The sequence below is a fragment of the Trichosurus vulpecula genome, chromosome 1 (genome assembly GCF_011100635.1).
Source record: "Trichosurus vulpecula isolate mTriVul1 chromosome 1, mTriVul1.pri, whole genome shotgun sequence".
Lineage (NCBI taxonomy): Eukaryota > Metazoa > Chordata > Mammalia > Diprotodontia > Phalangeridae > Trichosurus > Trichosurus vulpecula.
The window spans coordinates 363,805,745-363,827,063 of NC_050573.1; the positions used below are offsets into that span (position 1 = coordinate 363,805,745).

General features: G+C 38.0%; 1 protein-coding gene across 3 annotated transcripts in view; it reads left to right on the forward strand.

The window, feature by feature from the left end:
- Window positions 1-21,319, forward strand: part of LOC118846741 (protein hinderin-like) — an 86,020-nt gene that overhangs the window by 39,735 nt on the left and 24,966 nt on the right. The window contains exon 5 of one of the 3 annotated variants that reach the window (XM_036755501.1): window positions 2,544-3,003. The exons of the other annotated variants lie outside the window; for them this stretch is intronic. Coding sequence (XP_036611396.1) covers window positions 2,544-2,550 — 7 coding nt within the window. The 3' untranslated portion in view covers window positions 2,551-3,003. Of the gene's footprint in view, window positions 1-2,543; window positions 3,004-21,319 lie in introns of those variants that run through there. 3 annotated transcript variants of the gene reach the window in all.

Genomic DNA, 21,319 nt, shown 5'->3' on the forward strand with positions numbered 1-21,319 from the left:
AATGGAAAGGCATTTAGTAAGTGCTTACTACGTGCAAACTATTGTGCTTTGTTCACGTAGAGATGATTTGGGACTTGAGTTATCCCAGTCAGTATTGGAGCTCCCTGTGATCAGACCAGCTGATAAATTACTTTTTTCAAAAAATTATTTTTATTTCTAAAATTACTCATTTAAAATTTTTAATCTACTTTTTCCACTAACTATCTCCATATTGATCCAATTTAAAAAAATTAAAATCCTCAGTACATAGCTGCCTATTCCAACAAATCAATTTCTCACATTAGCCATGTCTGAAAAAAATGTGTCTCTTTCTATATTTTAAGTTTATCATCTTTCTTCAGGAAGTGAATAGTGTGTTTCATCATTGTTCTTTTTAACGCATATTTTATCATTGCATTTATAGTTGAGGAAATGGGCAAACAGAGTGAAGTGACTTGCCCAGGATCACATAGCTAGCAAGTGTCTGATTCCAGTTTTGAACTCAGGTCTCCCTTGTCTTTAGGTCTATTGCTCTGGAAAAACACAGAGATAGGAGAGGGCATGTCAAGTTTAGGGAACAACCAAGATTCCAGTTTGTTTGGAACATACTGTATGAAAAGTAATAATGTTAATTACATTTGTAAAGATAGTTGAAGCTAGATTGGGGAGGGTCTTTTCAATACCAGGCCAATTTAGCTCATTTTTCTCATTCTAGGCTAATTCTGTTTTCTCTAGTTGTGTCTCTCTGAGCTAGACTAGGATCTCCTAAGTGAACCCTTAACTCTTCCATATTATGAAGGGGAGAAGATAGAATGATCAACATAGAGACGGTAATTAAAGTCATTGGGAGCTGATTAACATTACCAAGTGAAGTAGTATAGAAGGAAAAGAGAAGTTGGGGCCCGGGACAGAACCTTGAGAGACACCTATGGTTAGAGGTTGTGATCTGGAAGAAGTTCCAGCAAAGGAGACAGAAAAGGAGCAGTACTTGAAGACCTCTTCTTAATTCAAAGGTTTCTAAGTTTTTTAATGCTCTTGGAAGGATGAGTATACTTGCATTCTTAGTAAAGGATCTATAACAAGATACTTTTAAAACACTATTGCGGTTATGCAACTAATTCTGTTCTCTCTTTAAACATTGGGGTTAGAGAGTATGTTGATTCTTGAAATCACAGATAATTTTTAGAAATCTTAATGTAACCTTAGAGTTTTACCCCTTCTAGTCCTCAAAGCTTTTACTGGGAGAAGCATAACAGCTGCCGTATTGATTGATTTGAATTTTTTTTTCACTGCTTGCATTTGTCAGCTGTTGTAGTAAGCAAAAGTAGAGAGTGGATCATCTCTCTCTGTAAAATTGAGTTAGTTATAGTAATTTATACCAAAGTAAAATTAATCACAGTGGAATAGCTTCTTTCTCTTTCTCTAAAATTAGCCAACTTAATGCACTTTACAGAGTCAGAAGGGGCAGTACTTAAGAATTCAATCATCAAGCATTGTGCTAAGCACTGTGCCAAGCTTTGGGGATTCAAAGGTGAAAGAGAAACAGTTCTTGCCATCAAGAGACTTGTAGTATGTCCTGGAGACTACACATGTATATGTGTGTGTGTGTGTGTGTGTGTGCGTGCATATATATATATGTATATATATGTATACACATGTATACAGACATGTATGTATATATGTGTGTATATGTATATATGTGTGTATATGTATATATGTGTGTGTGTGTGTGTGTGTATACACATATAAAATGCAGTCAACTCTGTTCAGGTCATCATCTCTATATCTCTATTAAGCCACCCCAGGCTTTATTAGGTCATCTTTGACTTTTATCTTACTCAGTTCTGATCTTCTTCTATAATTCTAGGACATCTCAAGCCTTGCCACTGTTTAATCCCTTCCCCTTCTCTCTACTCCTCTGCTCCTCTTATGTCTTTCCTTACAGTGCAAGCTCCTTGAGGGCAGGGACTGTCTTCCTTGGTTTTATTTTTTTGTCTTCAGTGCTTAGCACCATGCCTTGCACTTAGTAAGCACTTAACAAATGCTTTATCTCTTTGCTTAAATTAGAGGCAAGATAATTTTGGGATCCTCTAGTCTGGAGGTTCAGTAAAGGCTTCATGTAGAAGGTAATACTTAAAGAGAGTTTGGAAGGAAACTAAGAATTCTTAGAGGTGAACCTGAGTCGGGACTGCATTCCAGGCATGGGGAACAATCAGAATAAAAGTGAAATGGGAGATAATGATGTGTATGAAGAATATTAAGAGATCCAGTGTGGTTAGACCATAGTGTGTGCCAAGGGAGGTACTATGTGATAAGGCTAGTAAGGTAGATTGGGACCAGGATGGGAAGGGCTTTAAATGCCAGCGGGGGAGTTATAATGGATCCTAGCAATGATGAGTAGACAGTCATGCCTGTATCCTGGTTTACACTTGGAGGTTGAGTTTTACTTGTTGGTAGGGTATCAATGAGCTTATAAAATCTAGAAGTTAATTGAATAATTCTAGAAAAAAAACAGACTGCAAGTTCAGGTGATGTAGCTTTACAAATCTAATTTGGTTTCACAGAATCTGACTTGGAACTCAGAGGCCACTATGTCTAACTTGTACCTGACTGAGAATCTATTCTGCAATAACTCCAGCAAGAAGTTTTCCACCCTCTGCTCAAAAAGCTCCAGAGAGCAGGAGCTCACTACTTCTCAAGGCAGCCCTCTGTACCTTTGTGCCACTGTAGATGTGAAGAAGTTTTTTCCTGTCAAGACTAAATCTTACCCTTGGCAATTTCTACCTATTGTTCCTACAAATAGAATAAGTTTAATTTGCTTCCCATGACAGTCTTTCAGATATTTGATGACAACTATCATATACACTGAGGGAGCGGTGGGGCACAGCTAGGGGAGCAGTGAATAGAAAACTGCACCTGGAGTTCAAATCTGGCCTCAGACACTTACTAGCTATGTGACCCTTTGAGAGTCATTTAACCCTGTTTGCCTCAGTTTCCACATCAGTAAAATAATCTGGAGAAGGAAATAGCAAACTACTTCAGTATATTTTCCAAGAAAACCCCAAATGGGTTCACAAAAAGTCATACATGACTGAAACTATTCAACAACAAAAAATCATATACTTCCCTAAGTTTATTTTTTCTCCTTCCCAATAAACTAATAAAATCAGTTCTTTCAGCTGAACTTTGTATGACATATTCTCTAGTTCTTTCACCATCCTGATAGCATTCTTCTGGAAACTCTCCAGATTATCCATGTCTGATAAAATGCAGTACTTGGAACTGAACACAATATTCCAGATGTAGCAAAAAAAAAAAACCAAACAAACCCTTTCCTCCTTTGTTCTGGACGGTATGCCTCTGAGTGTGGTCTATAGAAAAACAAAAACAAAAAAAGTGGTTCAGTGGAAACAGTACTGGATGTGGAATCAAGAACCAGTTTTGCATCCTGACTGCCTCTTGTTGCCTGTGTGACCTTTTTCAAATTACCTTTCTAGACTTTAGTTTACCTTTCTATAAAGAGACTTTGATAACTTGTAAAGGCCATTTCAGATTTATTATTTTGCCTTGTTGATGTGTTGAGTTTGCATTTCCTTACCACCCCAAATAGTTTCCATTGTAATAGCTGTCTAATGATGCCTCCACTGTGCTGAAATGGCAAAGTTGTTTTTTTTTTAACCCAAGTTTGGAATTGTACATTTGTCCCTATTAAATTTCATTTTATTTTATTCTCATAATTTTATTTAAAAATTTTATTTTGTGCCGGAGAGGATGTGGGAAAATTGGAACATTGCTGCATTGTTGGTGGAGTTGTGAACTGATCCAGCCATTCTGGAGAGCAATTTGGAACTGTACCCAAAGGGCCATAAAAATGTTCATACCCTTTGACCCAGCAATACTATTTCTAGGGCTGTATCCCAAAGACATCACACAAGTGGGAAATGGACCAGTATGTACAAGAATATTTATAGCAGCTCTTTTTGTGCTGGCAAAGAATTGGAAATCAAGGGGATGCCCATCAATTGGGGAATAGCTGAACAAGTTGTTTTATGTGAATGTAATGGAATACTACTATGCTATAAGAAATGAGGAGCAGACAGACTTCATTATAACCTTGAAAGACGTATAAGAACTAATGCTGAGTGAGGGAAGTAGAACAAGGAGAACATTATATATGATTACAGGCACACAGTATCTGTAAGGACTAACTTTGGTAGACTTGGCTCTTCTCATCAATGCAAGGTTCAAAGACAGCTCCAAAAGACTCATGATGGAAAAAGCTATCCACATCCAGAGAAGGAATTACGGAGTCTAAATAGAGATTGAGGCAAAGTATTTGCTCTCTCTTTTTTTCCCCTTCTTTTTTGGTTTCATTTCTTTCTCATGGTTCATTCCATTCGTTATCATTCTTGACTATTGACTATTATGTAAATAAGTTTAATGCAAAGGTATATATAGAACCTATGTCAGATTGCATGCCATTTTGGAGGGCAGGGAGGAATAGAGGGAGGGAGAGAAAACTTGGACCTCAAAAACTTGTGGAACTGAGTGTCGTAAACTAAAAATAAAAAATAAATTTTATATCAAGAGCCACCATTTCTCCCTCCCCCTTTCCCTCATCCCCACTGAGAAAGTGCAAAAAGCAAAACCCTCTGTTTCAAATATGTATAGTCAAAACAAAATCCTGCATTGGTTATATTTTTTAAAAAAAGTCTTGCTATGCACTCTGAGAACACTGCATCCTAGGAGGCAGATAGAATGTTTCATTATGAGTCTTCTGGAACTGTGATTGGTCATGTGTTGATCAGAGTTCTTAATAAAGAATATGTGTAGTTTAATAGCTTTTTGAGAATAGTTCCAAGTTGCTTTACAGAATGGCTAGACCACTTCAAAGCTCTACCAACACTGTTAATGTACCTGTTTTCCTACAGCCCCTCCAGCATTTGTTGTTTTTCTTTTCTGTACACTTTGCCAATATGATGGGCGTGAGGTAGAACCTCAGAGCTGGTTTATTTTGTATGCCTCCAAACAGCGATTCAGAGCATTTTTTTCCCATATGGCTAATGATAGTTTAGATTTCTTCCTCTGAAAAATGTATGTTCAAGGGGGGTAGAGCCAAGATGGCGGCTGGAAAGCAGGAACTTGCCTAAAGCTCTCCCCCAGGACCCTCCAAACACCTATAAAAATGGTTCTAAACAAATTCTAGAACTGCAGAACCCACGAAATAGCAGAGGGAAGCAGGGCTCCAGCTCAGGACAGCCTGGATGGTTGCTGGGTAAGGTGTATTACATGGAACTGGGAGCAGAAAGGAGCAAAGCCCAGCGTGGGCTGCGCCCGGAACAATAAGACTAGGAGCCAGGTGGAATAGGCCCTAGCACCCTGAATCAGTGAACTATGGCAGTTACCAGACTTCTCAACCCACAAACACCAAAGACAACAGAGAAAGTTAGTGGGAAAAACTGCGGGGACAGAGTGAGAGGAGGTCGTGGTTTGGCCACCACCCTGGTGGCAGTAGAGGCGGTGCAGCACTGAGGACAGAAGTACAGCTGCAGTTGCTTCTGGCCCCAGGCCCACCTGGTGGGAGGAATTAACTGGTGGATCAGAGTGGGAGTGCAGAGCCTTCTTAGATTTCAGTCACGGTCTAGGTCGGTGGTTCTTGGGGGAGGAGGATCGCTGGTGTGGCAGAGCTTGCTGTGTAGAAATAGCTCGGAAAACAACAGTGCATCCCCTCAAGCTTGGGACAAAGTACTCTCTACTCTATAAGCAGTCATACCCCAACAAAAAACTCAAGGGTCAAGTAGTTGGCTGGGAACATGGCCAGGCAGTGAAAATGGACTCAGATTCAGACTCAGACTTTGGAATCTTTCTTTGGTGACAAAGAAGACCAAAACATACAGCCAGAAGAAGTTAACAAAGTTAAGGAGCCTACATCAAAAGCCTCCAAGGAAAACATGAACTGGTCTCAGGCCATGGAAGAGCTCAAAAAGGATTTGGAAAAGCAAGTTAGAGAAGTAGAGGAAAAATTGGGAAGAGAAATGAGAAGGATGGGAGAAAACCATGAAAAACAAGTCAATAACTTGCTAAAGTAGACCCAAAAAAATACTGAAGAAAATAACACCTTGAAAAATAGACTAACTCAAATGGTGAAAGATCTCCAAAAAGCCAATGAGGAGAAGAATGCCTTGAAAGGCAGAATTAGCCAAATGGAAAAGGAGGTCCAAAAGACCACTGAAGAAAATACTACCTGAAAAATTAGATTGGACCAAGTGGAAGCTAGTGACCTGATGAGAAATCAAGATATTATCAAACAACCAAAGGAATGAAAAAGTGGAAGACAATGTGAACTATCTCATTGGAAAAACCACTGACCTGGAAAATAGATCCAGGAGAGATAATTTAAAAATTATTGGACTACCTGAAAGTCATGATCAAAAAAAGAGCCTAGATATCATCTTTCAAGAAATTATGAAGAACTGCCCTGATATTCTAGAGCCAGAGGGTAAAATAGAAAATGAAAGAATCCACAGATTGCCTCCTGAAAAAGATCCCAAAAAGAAAACTCCTAGGAATATTGTTGCCAAATTCCAGAGCTCCCAGATCAAGGAGAAAATATTGCAAGCAGCCAGAAAGAAACAATTTGAGTATTGTGGAAAAACAATCAGGATAACACAGGATCTAGCAGCTTCCACATTAAGGGACTGAAGGGCTTGGAATATGATATTCTGGAGGTCAATGGAGCTAGGATTAAAACCCAGCAAAACTGAGTATCATGCTCCAAGGCAAAATATGGATTTTCAATAAAATAGAGGACTTTCAAGCTTTCTCAGTGAAAAGACCAGAGCTGAATAGAAAATTTGACTTTCAAACACAAGAATCAAGAGAAGCATGAAAAGGTAAACAAGAAAGAGAAATCACAAGGGACTTACTAAAGTTGAACTGTTTTGTTTACATTCCTACATGGAAAGATGGTGTGTATAATTCATGAGATCTTAGTATTAGGTTAGCTGAAGGGAATATATACATACATATATATATATATTCCCTTCAGCTACCCTATCACACACACACACACACACACACACACACACACATATGTGTGTGTATGTATATATATATATATATATATATATATATATATATATATATATACATGTTATAGACAGAGGGCACAGGGTGAGTTGAATATGAAGGGATGATATCTAAAAGAAAATAAAATCAAATTAAGGAATGAGAGAGGAATATATTGAGAGAGGGAGAAAGGGAGAGATAGAATGGGGTATATTATCTTACATGAAAGTGGCAAGAAAAAGCAGTTCTGTTGGAAGGGAAGAGGGGGAAGGTGAGGGGGAATGAGTGAATCTTGCTCTCATCATATTTGACCTGAGGAGGGAATAACACACACTCAATGGGGTATCTTACCCCACAGGAAAGAAGGAGGAAGAAGATAAAAAAAGGGGGGACAATAGAAGGGAGGGCAGATAGTGGAAGGAGGTAATCAAAAACAAACACTTTTGAAAAAGAACAGGGTCAAGGGAGAAAATTCAATAAAGGGGGACAGGGTAGGAAGGAGCAAAGTATAGTTAGTCTTTCACAACATGAGTATTGTGGAAGGGTTTTGCATAATGATACACATGTGGCCTATGTTGAATTGCTTGCCTTCTTAGGGAGGGTGGGTGGGGAGGGAAGAAGGGAAAGAATTTGGAACTCAAAGTTTTAAAAGCAGATGTTAAAAAAAAGTTTTTGCATGCAACTAGGAAATAAGATATACAGGCAATGTGGCATAGAAATCTATCTTGCCCTTCAAGAAAGTAAGGGGAAAGGGGATGGGTGGGGGGGAGTGGGGTGACAGAAGGGAGGGCTGACTGGGGAATGAGGCAACCAGAATATATGCCATCTTGGAGTGGGGGGAGGGTAGAAATGGGGAGAAAATTTGTAATTCAAACTCTTGTGAAAATCAATGCTGAAAACTAAATATATTAAATAAATAATACTTTAAAAAAAGAAAAATATGTGTTCATATCCTTTTGCCATTATCAGCTGGACAATAGTTTTTAATATTATGTATTTGACCCAGTTTTTCATGCATCTTAGACATGAGTACTTCATCAGAAAAACTTACTACAAATATTTTTTCCTGATGTCCAAGTTTTCTAATTTTAGTGACATCAATTTTGTTTGTGCAAAAATTTAAAATTTTATGTAATTAAATTTATTTATTTTACCTCCTGTGATCTCTCTCCACTTACACCCTCCCCCCGACACCCATCCTGGTTTGGTAACGAACTTTTCCCCATCCATAGATCTGACAAGTAGTTTCTTCCCTTGCTCCTCTAATTTTCTTTTGATGTCACCTTTTATATCTAAAGATTATACCCATTTGGAGCTTATTATATTATATATTGTGAAATATTGGTCTAAACTGAGTTTCTGCCACACAGCTTTCTAGTTTTCCCAACATTTTCCTGTCTAATATTGAGTTCTTGCCCCAATAGCAGGAATCTTTCAGTTTATGAAACATTATGCTATTGTGCTTGTTTGCTTCTGTATATATTGTGTATATCATCTGTTCTGCTGGTGGGCTTCTGTATCTCTTATTCAGTATCAAATTGTTTGATTATTGCTTTGTAGTATAGTTTAAAATTTGACATAGCTCGGTCCTTTTTTTAACCACTTTTTTTCATTAATTCCTTTGATATTCTTGACTTTTTGATTGCACCAGATGAATTTTGTCATTTTTTCTAGCTCTCTCTAAAGTAATCCTTTGGAGGTTTGATTGGTGTGGCACTGAATAAGTAAATTAAATTAGTATTGTTATTGACTTAGCCTATCCATGAGCAATTAATATTTCTCCACTTCTTTAGATCTGTCTTTGTGTAAAATGTGTTTTGTAATTGTGTTTACGTAGTTCCTGTGTATGTATCTTGGCAGGTAGACTCTATGCCCATCATTTTAATCTGTTGAGAGATACCTGAATAGTGATGATGTTAGCTCACAGATTGTGTACCTGGGGAGAGTATTGACTATGTCATAGTCCAGTCAGGAAATTTGTTTGAAAAAGTGAGGGATTCAAGATTCCTAGGAACTATTAGAGTGCGACTTGTAACAAATTTAAACCAAGGTCCACCCTTGGATTCTGTTCATAGAGCATTGGAGGTGTGATGTGGTAATCAGTAAGATAATAACAATAATAACTAACATTTATATAGCACCTACTGTGTACCAGGTACTAGTTTGCTAAGCACTTTATAAGTATTATTTTATTTAATCCTCACAGCAAGCGAGATGAATACTAGTATCATCTCCATTTTACTGATAAGGAAACTGGGGCAAACAGAAGTTAAGTCATTAGCTTCCCATCAGCTACTGAGTGTCTTAGTCAAACCTGAACTCAGGTCTTCCTGTCTCCAGAGCCAGCACTCTATCCACTATGCCACCTAAATGCTTGTTAAGGTTAAGAGTGTCTACCAGTTGCTCTGCTAAGGTCAAGGAACCTTGGGTGACAGAATGGAGAACACATATTCTGATGGGAGCCTGCGGAGTAGTAGCAGCCGAGAAGGCAATGAGAATTGCTGGGAGGCATTTCTAGTCATCCTGACTAATGTCTTGCCACTGTACTCAGATGACCCTGGAGGAGAGACTGAGGCTGATGACTTTGTACAGCCCTGCCTCACTTAAATCTAGTTCACTTGCAAGTCAAGATGTCATCCACCTGATGTCGTTGGTCTTTTTCTAGAAAGAAGGACAAACAACAAACAGCAGTTGCACTAGTCGTTAGTTTCACAGTTCCCTTTCAGAAAGGATTTAAGGTGTTTCATGGTCTCCTTTGGTGTCTTTGGTTACTAAGAGAAACCACTGACCATCAATTTATTGATTGCTGGCTAGCCCAGTTAAATAAATTGATTATGAATAACCTAGAACCTGTTTTTTGGGGTTTTCCTTTGTCTTAGTAGACATTTAAGAAATGTTTATTGACTGACAGCCATTATGTGTCAGAAATGGGAGCTGAATTGAGGTATTGTCAGACAGATAACACCCACTATGCCAGTTGTAGGGTGGGAGACACAGGAGACCTTCTAGCACTAGCAGGTTCACTCTTGATCCAGGCAGATGGGAAGACAAGATCAGAGTCATAATAAGGGGTTAAATAGTTAGCTTACTTTATTCTAGTCTTCCCAAAGGAGTCTGCTGATAATGAGAGCACCAACTCCTACAGCATCCCCTAAATACTCTTCTTTCTGAGGCAGGCAAGAATACAGTAGGAGCTACAATTCCTACAAGTCCTCTAAGTCTCTATTGGGGCTGGTTGAGACTAACAAACATTAACAAATCCCGCCAGGCCTCGATGGGGGCTGATCAAGGCACGCACAGCATTCTAGCTTGTGCTTTCCCCCCTAAGCCTCAATGGGGGCCAGTTGAGGCAAACACACATGCACATTCCCCTTGTGCATTCCTATTCCCCCTTTACTGACCAGTGCCTACTTGATTTCTAGGGTAACAAAGAAGGCAGTTTGCCAGCAGTAGCCTCACAAGTTTACATTAACTTTAGCAATATCATGGTGACTTAGCACAGCACAAGTGCAGTAGATGTTTACCAGCTGAACTCAAATATTTACATTATCTTAAGATTATAATAGAGTGCACAAGTGTGGTGGAGATGTTTCCACACCATGAGTCTGGGAATTAGAGATTGTTATGACCATGGATCCTGGGAACTATTATCTAAAAAAGAATAGCAAAATCCACCTTGCACACACTAATATCCACCTTACACACTGGTATTTTGGGCTATGAAGCTGGTACTCTATTCACTATGCTGTATCTCTTCCATGGCATCATTAAACATAATAGTGTGAAAAAAGAACAACAACATGTTTCTCAGATGTGTTAAAGAAAGTGTAATGTTCAAGGTCTGGGACCTTTTTTTTTTTTTTTTGGAATATTTTGCCAGTTTTAGTTTTCATGTGTTTTAAAAAAAAGATATGAAGAAATGAGAGTTCACAGATAAGTGATTAAAATGACTAAAGTAGCATTCCTCAGGGGGTCTGTGAACTTGGATGGGGAAAAATTACACCTTTATTTTCACCAACCTCTAATTGAAATGAACATTTACTTCTGTTATAAATTAAAATAAGAAAACATTCTGCAAAGGGGTCTATGGGTTTCACTAGATTGCCAAAAGCGTCCATGACACAAATGAAGGTTAAGAACCCCTGGAATGAAGGGGAAAATGAGCTTCTATGAGGAGAGGTTAAGGGAATTATTATTTAGTCTAGAGATGGAAAGGCTAAGGGTGACTTAATTCATCTTTTGGATACATGAAGGGGCTTTTTGCAAGGCATGTGCATAGTGCATGTGTTTAGGAAACTTGGCAAGAAGAAATTAGCTTAATTAAAGCAAGAAAGATTTAGGGTTGTTGTAAGGTAGAGTGTTTGTTATGTAGAGCAAAAAGCCCTGGATTCAAAATCAGGAGATCAGGGTGCAAATCCTAGTCCTGCCATTTATAAAATGGATAATTTTTAAGCAAATCACTTGTGGGCCTCATTCTGTAAAATGAGAGGGTTGGGCCAGATGATCTTCAGGGTCCTCTGCAATGCAAATGCTGTTGTGTGAGGATTAAATGAAATAATGGATATAAAGCATTTTGTAGATCATTGTGTCATATGTCAGCTGCATTATTATTGTTAACATCTTGCCCTTTGGGGGAATTTAATACTGAAATGAGTAATTGAGGGAAGATGTGCCATATATCTCTGGAGATCTTTAATTGGAATAAATCTTGGATGGTTTAGGGCAGAGGTGTTAAATACATGTGGCCCCATTCCCAACTGTGGCCCAAACCAGATTAAAATGTAATTGGGAAATATTAAACAAAATAAATAAAAGTACAGTAGAAGAATATTTGGGTTTTTTTGTCTTTTTTCTGAGTCATCATGTGGCCTTAGTGACTCCTTTTCTATTTGAGTTTGGCATCACCAGTTTAGACATCATTATAATAATTGACATTTATATAGCACCTTATATCACAATAACCCTTTGAGGTAGATGCTACAAGTATTACTATCCCCTTTTTACAGATGAATCAGGTTAAATGATTTGCCCACGGTCACTTAGCTAGGAAATGTTGGAAGTGGAATTCAAGCCGACATTTCTTCTGACTCCAAAGCCATCAATCCCCCTATATTGCACTGCCTCACATTCATATGTCTCAGTGATGGGGGCTAGCTAGCTTAACTGTAAATGTTGTAATACTATCATGTATTTCTGCTTCTAATTGTTAGGTTCTTTGAACTGTTTGATTGTTATAACTATATTTTAATCTTTCCTTAGGCACAGGGGATAGATAACACTGTATTTACATTGGTAGTAAGTGGAGCTTTTGTGAATTTTGCCTAGAGATTTTGAGAATGGAAAATATTCTTTTCATCTGGAATGGTTATATTCTATTCTCTGGGAAACTTTTTTCCAGCTTTAAAGATTCAGTGAATTGGTTGTGTGGCAAGAAAAGTCAGGGTCAATTATATTTATTTGGAAAATGAATGATGCACTAAAATATCAGATTTTGTTCTGATAAATATGACAACCTCCCTTTAAATATAATTTATTATATTGTTGCATTTTACTCTTCATCCTGAAGATTAAGAAAAAAGTATTATATTTTGATAAGGCATAGGTTTCACTGAAGCTCAGTATTTAAAAAGGAAAAAAAATGCAAAATTTTAAGCTAATTCTGGCCGCTAGTGCCATTCTTGATGTATATTGCCCTGTTCTAAGAAATTTAAAAAGCCTCTGGTATGTCATATCTTATGCATATTCTTTCAAATAATGCATAGCTCCCTAATGAATACCAATGTACTAACTCATTTGAGGGCAGAGTTCTTTTTAAGGCTTAGATGCTCTGATTTTTCCCAGAGGACAGCTTGATATTTCTGTCTGACATTGCTCAGAAGAAAAATAGAAAGTGCAATAACATTAGTTTCCCGTGGTAAAATTAATAGAACATTATTGTTTTGTATTTATTCTTTTCCTTTCTATTTTAATCTAATCATATTTTTATTTGACATAATATACCTTTCATTGTAATAGGAAAGTTAAACTTTAATTTTTCATAGAGGGTTGAGATTTTTTTTCCTCATTGGAAGCCTTTATGTTTTTTTTTTAAATTGGAACATAACTGTTTTTAGTGATGTTTGAAATTTTAAAACCATGAGTGAATAAAAGATTATTTGAAACTATACAAATATGAAATCTTCATTCTTAATCCAGAAAGTGGATTCTCTGATTTCTAAAGTTCAGAGTAATGTAGACCACTTAGGATTACAGAATAAAACACTTGAAAAAAACACTCAAAAAACACATGTTGAGGTTCTAGAAGAAAGGCTACTTTCCATAGTTCACAAATCATTTCAGGAAGAAATGAACATATATGTTATGGTCTGAAATTAGTCATAGTTTTTCCAGAGTATATGGTCATCTGAAAGTTTTATATTCCTTTTGGATCTCTTGGTTTCCAAAGCACATGCAAGAAGGATACAGTGACACCTATGCAGGCGTGGGGAACCTGCTGCCTTGAGGCTACATGTGGCTTTCTAGGACTTTGGGTGAGGCCTTTTGACTGAGTCCAAGTTTTACGGAACAGATCCTTTTATTAAGGGGATTTGTTCTGTGAATAGCTGTTTAATTGACCTCACAGCCATCTCAGGCCCAATAGAGGTCTAGTTTTTGGTATCAATCTCTAGTTTCTCTGACACACAAGCTCATTCCTTGATGATTTTTGAATCACAATTTTCTTTTCCAGTGTCTCCATTATAGGGCATCTGGATATGTACATAGTGCCATATGGATGGAAGTAATTTCTTTTGGACTTGATAGGCTCCATTCAGATTTATCCTAGGGCTACATCCTTCTGTATGCAAAGTCTGGAAAGCCAAGAGTATATTTGCATGTAATTTGCATGTATATACTATGCAGTCCATTCTCAGGCAATTTCGAAATTAAAATTGCTTTAACCCTTAGGCTTTTGATATGCTGATTTTTTTTCTTGCTTTCTCCAGCTTACCCAATATAATGGTCCCAAATCCTCAAACCTAAACTCAAGAGTCTACTTACTTCACAGAGTTGAATCTGGGAGGATTTAAGACAAGGATTACCTTTGTTGGTCTATCAATTATTGCTCTGCAAAACTGTAGAGAAAACACTAGCTTTGACAGTTGATTTACAAAATATTTTATCCCTAACATTTTCAAGTTTTGACCATTTGATTTCTGACATTCTGTAAGGAGAAATAAATGTTGATCATTTGCTATATGAAGAAATGCTGCTCTTTGTTCTAAATAGTTTTAAGGGTTTTTGTAGGGGTGGTCAGTTTGTAGTGATACCCTTTGTTATTGTGAATATCCTCCAGTATTACTGTTTCAGGCTACCTATATCAAGATGCTCTCATCTGAATACTACTTCCCAGTCATTTAAAAGTTCCAACATTTGAAAAATTCAGGTCATTTTTAGTTGCTCTTCGAAGCTTTTCAGTTTTGGTGATCTTAAATATGATAGCTCTATTGGATCCAGAAATCAAAATATTTGACTCATGTTTTTCTGTCTGTTTAAATACATGTCAAGTGACGAAGTAGCTGACATTTCCATTACAGTGTTCTTAAAGGGAGTATTATGTACAGTGTTAGGTACATTAGTCATAAATATGAATTGAATTGAAAATAATGAAATACTGTTTTTTTTACTAATCTGAATATTAAGGTAAAATTTGAAGATTTGTTTTGCCTAAATATTATTTTTGTTCAGCCTCATGAGCATATACTTTAATTTAGATTTTTACCTCTTAATTTTATGACAATCCCAACAATTTAGAAGTCATATATTGGGGACGATCTTATATCATCTTCTCTCTTCCTTTTGTTCTCAGAATAGTCTCATGTCCTCTTATAGCTTTGCTAAAAATCTGTATGTTATTGCATAATAAAAAAAATATTAAATCTGGAAAAGACCCTGGAAAAGACCATACAGTCCATCTTTCTCATTTTACAAATGAGGAAACTGAGGGTCTGAGATTAAATGGTTTTCCCAGGGTCACAAACAAGTTAGGAGAAGGGCCTGAACAAGAATCCAGGTCTTTTGAGTCCAGTCTAGTGCTCTTTCTACTACAAATGGTGCCTTTCAACTCTTTTACTTTTGGGGTGGGCCTAGCAACAATGCCCTGTTAGCTCAGATTTAATTTGGGGGTTAAATAAGCCACTAATAAGTCATTGAACAGTTAATAACAACACTTCACTTTATCCTAACACATTAAGCACATGCAAGAAAGATACAGTGAAATTTAATTGTCTGTGTAGGGGTGGGGAACTTGTGGCCCTCTAGGTCCTTGGGTACAGCATTTTGACTGAGTCCAAGTTTTACAGAACAAATCCTTTTATTAAGGGGATTTGTTCTGTGAAGTTTGGATTCAGTCAAAGGGCCACATTTGAGGACCTACAGGGCCACATGTGGCCTTGAGGCTGTAGGTTCCCCACCCCTGGTAGAGATGGCTCCCCTTACTTCCGTATGAAAGTGTGTCTGATGAAAAGGGCAAAATGTGTGGCTACTCCACCAAGTTGGAGAGGGCCCTAAATCCATCTGAGTGGGACTTTTTATGCTCTTAGGGGACCAGGAAGCTGTGTCAAGGTAAGCAGGGGTCAATCTGATCCTGGGGGCAACATTGTTGCCTTTTACTGAAAGCTAGCCCTGTTGTGAGGAAATGGGGGGAACCCTGGGCTTATCACACCCATTTATAGTGTTTAGAGTGATAGTGGGAAGAATACTGGATTTGGAATTGAACCTGAATTTGAATCTTTAGCAATTTGCTTACTTTCTTTGGGCCTCAGTTTCCTCATTTGTAAAAATGAGGGGTTCTGTATAACCTCTAAGGTCCCTTCTAGCCCAATTTTGTGCTATTATGATTTATTCTTCTGTCTAAATATACATAGCTTACTATCTTTAGAATAGCTATTTAATTGATCTCACAGCCATCTCAGGCAGAAGAGAGGTCTAGTTTTTGGCATCAATCTCTAGCTTCTCTGACACACAAGCTGAGAATATCATAATTACTTGTGGTTCTTTTCTCATATGTCTGTTGTGAAATTGTTCTTTCTCCTTGGTATTTATTGTTTCTTCCCTTTCTATTTTGCCCCCACAAAGGTTTGCATGGTTCACATCTTGGTGATTCTATTTTCCATCCTTTGGCGTACCTAGCACCCTTCAACTTTAACATTCTCTGATGTCTAGCACCCTCATTTTTTCTCAACTAGAAAATATTACTACACTTAACAATGCCATCTCTATGTGCCCCTCCTCCCTCCTCTTTCCTCTCTCTGTTGTTTCTTCTTCTTCCCCTTTCTCTCTCTCTCTCTCTCTCTCTCTCTCTCTCTCTCTCTCTCTCTCCCTCCCCCTTTCTCTCCCTCCCTCCCTCTCCCTCCTTTTCTCCTTCCCTCCCTCCCTCATATACTTTATTAATTTGTTTCTGTGGTGTTGGCACATATTTTATAGATATAACTTCAGTGCAAGTTCAGTACCAAAGGCCCATTTTATTTCAAAACTGAATTGCAATTAGATATGCTGTCTCCAGGTGGCAGTGGTATGTGTAGGTCTGGGTCTTGGTTGTGTAGTTCACACAGGTTTTGCTCTGAGAAATGTATTTGCCTAAGATAGAGATAAATTGCCCCTTTTTCGAAATAAAAATATGACTACTTATTAAAAAGGGTAAATATAAGAATAAACATGATAGTAAATTTTAGGTACAATTTGGTACCTTTCTCATTAATTGTTAGTTCTTGTCTAGTCAGTCTTATTCACAAGGTAGTATTAGGTTGTTCTTAATTAATTTCCATAACTTCCTGGGGAATGTGCATTACTTTAGAGTTACAAACAAACTTTTCTGTTTCCCTAGAATTTGTTTAAAAACATTCCAATATAACAAGTACTGATTAAGCATAAGACACTTTGGTACTTTCTGCTAATCATTTGGAAGGCTTTTGCTTGGTTTTCAGATGCCCCTCAGGTTCTAAGAGTTATGTCTTCTTTCTAAAAGGCTTTTAAAAAAAGTTTAAAAAGCTTACAGTCACTAGTTTTTTTCTTCTGCTTTACTGATAATAACTTTATCTCTGTGTATCTTTCTAATCAGAAGAAAATAATTTTCTTTCTCTCTTAAAAAGACAGTATTCTCCTCCTGCCATTGGCAATCTGCTGTTCACAGTTACCCCAAGTGTTAACAGCATTTCTATAAAATAGTAATGTTTATACGTTAAATACTTCTCAGCAGATCCTGTTAGCAGGAGCTTTTAACTTTTACAATTGGCTTTGGATACAAAATACTTTATCAAGAGAATCCTTTAGAATTTCTTTTTCTCTTTTTTCCTTTCCCTTTTTATCCTTTCTTTCCATTCTTTTCTGCTTATCTCCTCTCTGCTGGCAGTATAGCTGCCACCTGTGGACCAGACTCTACTTCTGATCACACTGAAGCTTTGGTCTTCTCTGTTTCCTGACCTGGAGGGGTGTGCCCCTCCTTTGCTGTCCTCCTGGCTCCACACCCAGACCAGATGCTCACCATCATGGTACCAGTTTCTTTGTGGATGTCCAGTTAGGATTGGTTCTGCTGAAGCTCAGAACACCTGAGCCAAAGTGATCCATCAGGCTCAGCCTTGAAGCAGCAGTGTTATAGGCACCTTTACACCTAATCACAATTGATTTTGAAAAGAACTTGGTTCTTTTCACTACAGACTGCATTTTGCTGAACAGCATTCAAGCAGAAAACCTAACAAGGTTTTAAAGCAATTTAAATGTTTTTTTTTTCAAGTATTTCTTTTTCTTGCTGCCTGGCTTTCTTCTCTGTCATTTCCTACCTAGAAATAACTTTCTACTCCCTATCTATTAAACTGAAAAACATATACAAAAACAAAAATTTAAATAGCTAGCATTTATATAGCACTTTAAGGTTTGCAGAGCACATTACCTTTACTGCTCCATTTGATCTTGACAACAACCATGTGAAATAGATGCTATTATTATCCTCATTTTAATGATTAGGAAACTGAGGCTGGGAGACTTTCTCAGGGTCACATAGCTAGTGTCTGAGATGGTTTTCAAATTCATGCCTTCTTGACTCCAAACCAACACTTTATTCACTGCACGACTTACCCATTAATGAATTTTCTCATTAAGTAGAAATGTGTATGTACCAAATTCAGCTGTCACCTCCTATCTGAAACCTGAAGAAATAGCATACCCAACAATAGCTAAAAAAGAGAATGATTTACAAAATGAAAAAAAGAGAATGATTTATATTTGCCCATAAAATTATCTTTAGAAGTGTTATTTAGACTAGATTTATAATGTTTTTTTTCTGTGTTATGTACCTACCTTTAGTTGCTTGGGTTGTGATTTGCACACTACTCTCATTAGTGAAATAGATCATAGATCTGTTGAAATATTGAAGTAGTCTGCCATATATCTTTTGACATTTAATAAATACTAGGCCGGGGGGACGGAACCAAGATGGTGGCTGGAAAGCAGGGATTTGCATGAGCTCCCTGCCAGGTCCTTCCAAAAACCTATAAAAAATGGCTCTGAACAAATTCTAGAACTGCAGAAACCACAAAATAGCAGAGGGAAGCAGGGATACAGCCTAGGACAGCCTGGATGGTGGCTGGATGAGGTCTATCGCACATACAGCGGAGGGGAGCAGAGCCCAGTGTGGGCGGCAGCAGGACCAACCAGACCAGGAGCCAGGCAGAACAGGCCGTAGTGCCCTGAATCAGTGAGCTGTGGCAGTTACCAGACTTCTCAACCCACAAACACCAAAGAGAACAGAGAAGGTTAGTGGGAAAAGCTGCAGGGGACAGAGTGAAAAGAGTTTGCAGTTGGGCCACCGGCCTGGGGGCAGTGGGGGTGGTGCAGCTATAGAACTACAGCTGCAATTGCTTCTGGCTGCAGGCCCACCTGGTGGGAGGAATTAAGTGGCAGATCAGAGCAGGAGTGCAGAGACTGCTCAAGATTTGCAGTCAGGTCTGGGTTGGCGGTTCTTGGGGAAGGAGGAGTGCTGGTGTGGCAGAGCTGGCTGTATAGAAATAGCTCTGAAATCAACGGTGCATCCCCTCAAGCTTAGAACAAAGTATTCTTTACTCTACAAGCAGTCATGCCCTGCTGAAAAACTCAAGGGTCAAGTGAGTTGGCTGGGAACATGGCCAGGCAGTGAAAATGCACTCAGATTCAGTCTCAGACTTTGGAATCTTTCTTTGGTGACAAAGAAGACCAAAACCTACAGCCAGAAGAAGTCAACAAACTCAAAGAGCAGGTAATTCGTAATCAAAAGCCTCCAAGAAAAACATGAACTGGTCTCAGGCCATGGAAGAGCTCAAAAAGGATTTGGAAAAGCAAGTTAGAGAAGTAGAGGAAAAATTGGGAAGAGAAATGAGAATGATGCAAGAAGACCATGATAAACAAGTCAGTGACTTGCTAAAGGAGACCCAAAAAAATACTGAAAAAAATATTGAAGAAAACAACACCTTAAAAAATAGACTAACTCAAATGGCAAAAGATCTCCAAAAAGCCAATGAGGAGAAGAATGCGTTGAAGGGCAGAATTAGCCAAATGGAAAAGGAGGTCCAAAAGACCACTGAAGAAAATACTACCTTAAGAATTAGATTGGACCAAGTGGAAGCTAGTGACCTGATGAGAAATCAAGATATTATGAAACAGGAATGAAAAAATAGAAGACAATGTGAAATATCTCATTGGAAAAACCACTGACCTGGAAAATAGATCCAGGAGAGATAATTTAAAAATTATTGGACTACCTGAAAGCCATGATCAAAAAAAAAAAAGCCTAGATATCATCTTTCAAGAAATTATCAAGGAGAACTGCCCTGATATTCTAGAGCCAGAGGGTAAAATAGAAATTGAAAGAATACACAGATCACCTCCTCAAAAAGATCCCAAAAAGAAAAGTTCTAGGAATATTGTTGCCAAATTCCAGACCTCCCAGGTCAAGGAGAAAATACTGCAAGCAGCCAGAAAGAAACAATTTGAGTATTGTGGAAAAACAATCAGGATAACACAGGATCTAGCAGCTTCCACATTAAGGGACTGAAGGGCTTGGAATATGATATTCTGGAGGTCAATGGAGCTAGGATTAAAACCAAGAATCACCTACCCATCAAAACTGTGTATCATGCTCCAAGGCAAAATATGAATTTTCAATAAAATAGAGGACTTTCAAGCTTTCTCAGTGAAAAGACCAGAGCTGAATAGAAAATTTGACTTTCAAACACAAAAATCAGGAGAAGCATGAAAAGGTAAACAAGAAAGAGAACTCATAAGGGACTTACTAAAGTTGAACTGTTTTGTTTACATTCCTACATGGAAAGATGATGTGTATGATTCATGAGACCTCAGTATCATAGTAGCTGAAAGGAATATGCATATATATATATGTGTGTGTGTGTGTGTATACACATATGTGTGTGTCTATGTATGTATATATATAGAGACAGAGGGCACAGGGTAAGTTGAATATGAAGGGATGACATCTAAAAAAATAAAATCAAGTTAAAGGATAAGAGAGGAATATATTGAGAGAGGGAGAAAGGGAGAGATAGAATGGTGTAAATTATTTTGCATAAAAGTGGCAAGAAAAAGCTGTTCTGTAGGAAGGGAAGAGGGGGCAGGTGAGGAGGAATGAGTAAATCTTGCTCTCATCTGATTTGACCTGAGGAGGGAATACCATAGATACTCAATTGGATATCTTACCCCACAGGAAAGAAGGAGGAAGAAGATAAAAAAGGGGGGATGATAGAAGGGAGGGCAGACAGGGGTGGAGGTAATCAAAAACAAACACTTTTGAAAAGGGACAGGGTCAAGGGATAAAATTCAATAAAAGGGGATATGTTAGGAAGGAGCAAAACATAGTTAATCTTTCACAACATGAGTATTGTGGAAGGGTTATACATAATGATACGCACGTGGCCTATGTTGAATTGCTTGCCTTCTTAGGGAGGGAGGGTGGGTGGGGAGGGCAGAGGGGAGAGAATTTGGAACTCAAAGTTTTAAAAACAGACATTCAAAAACATCAACAAAAAAGTTTTTGCATGCAACTAGGAAAATAAGATACACAGGCAATGGGGCGTAGAAATTTATCTTGTCCTACAAGAGAAGGGGGATGGGAGGGGAGTGGGGTGACAGAAGGGAGGGCTGACTGGGGAACAGGGCAACCAGGATATATGCCATCTTGGATTGAGCGGGAGGGTAGAAATGGGGAGAAAATTTGTAATTCAAACTCTTGTGAAAATCAATGCTGAAAACT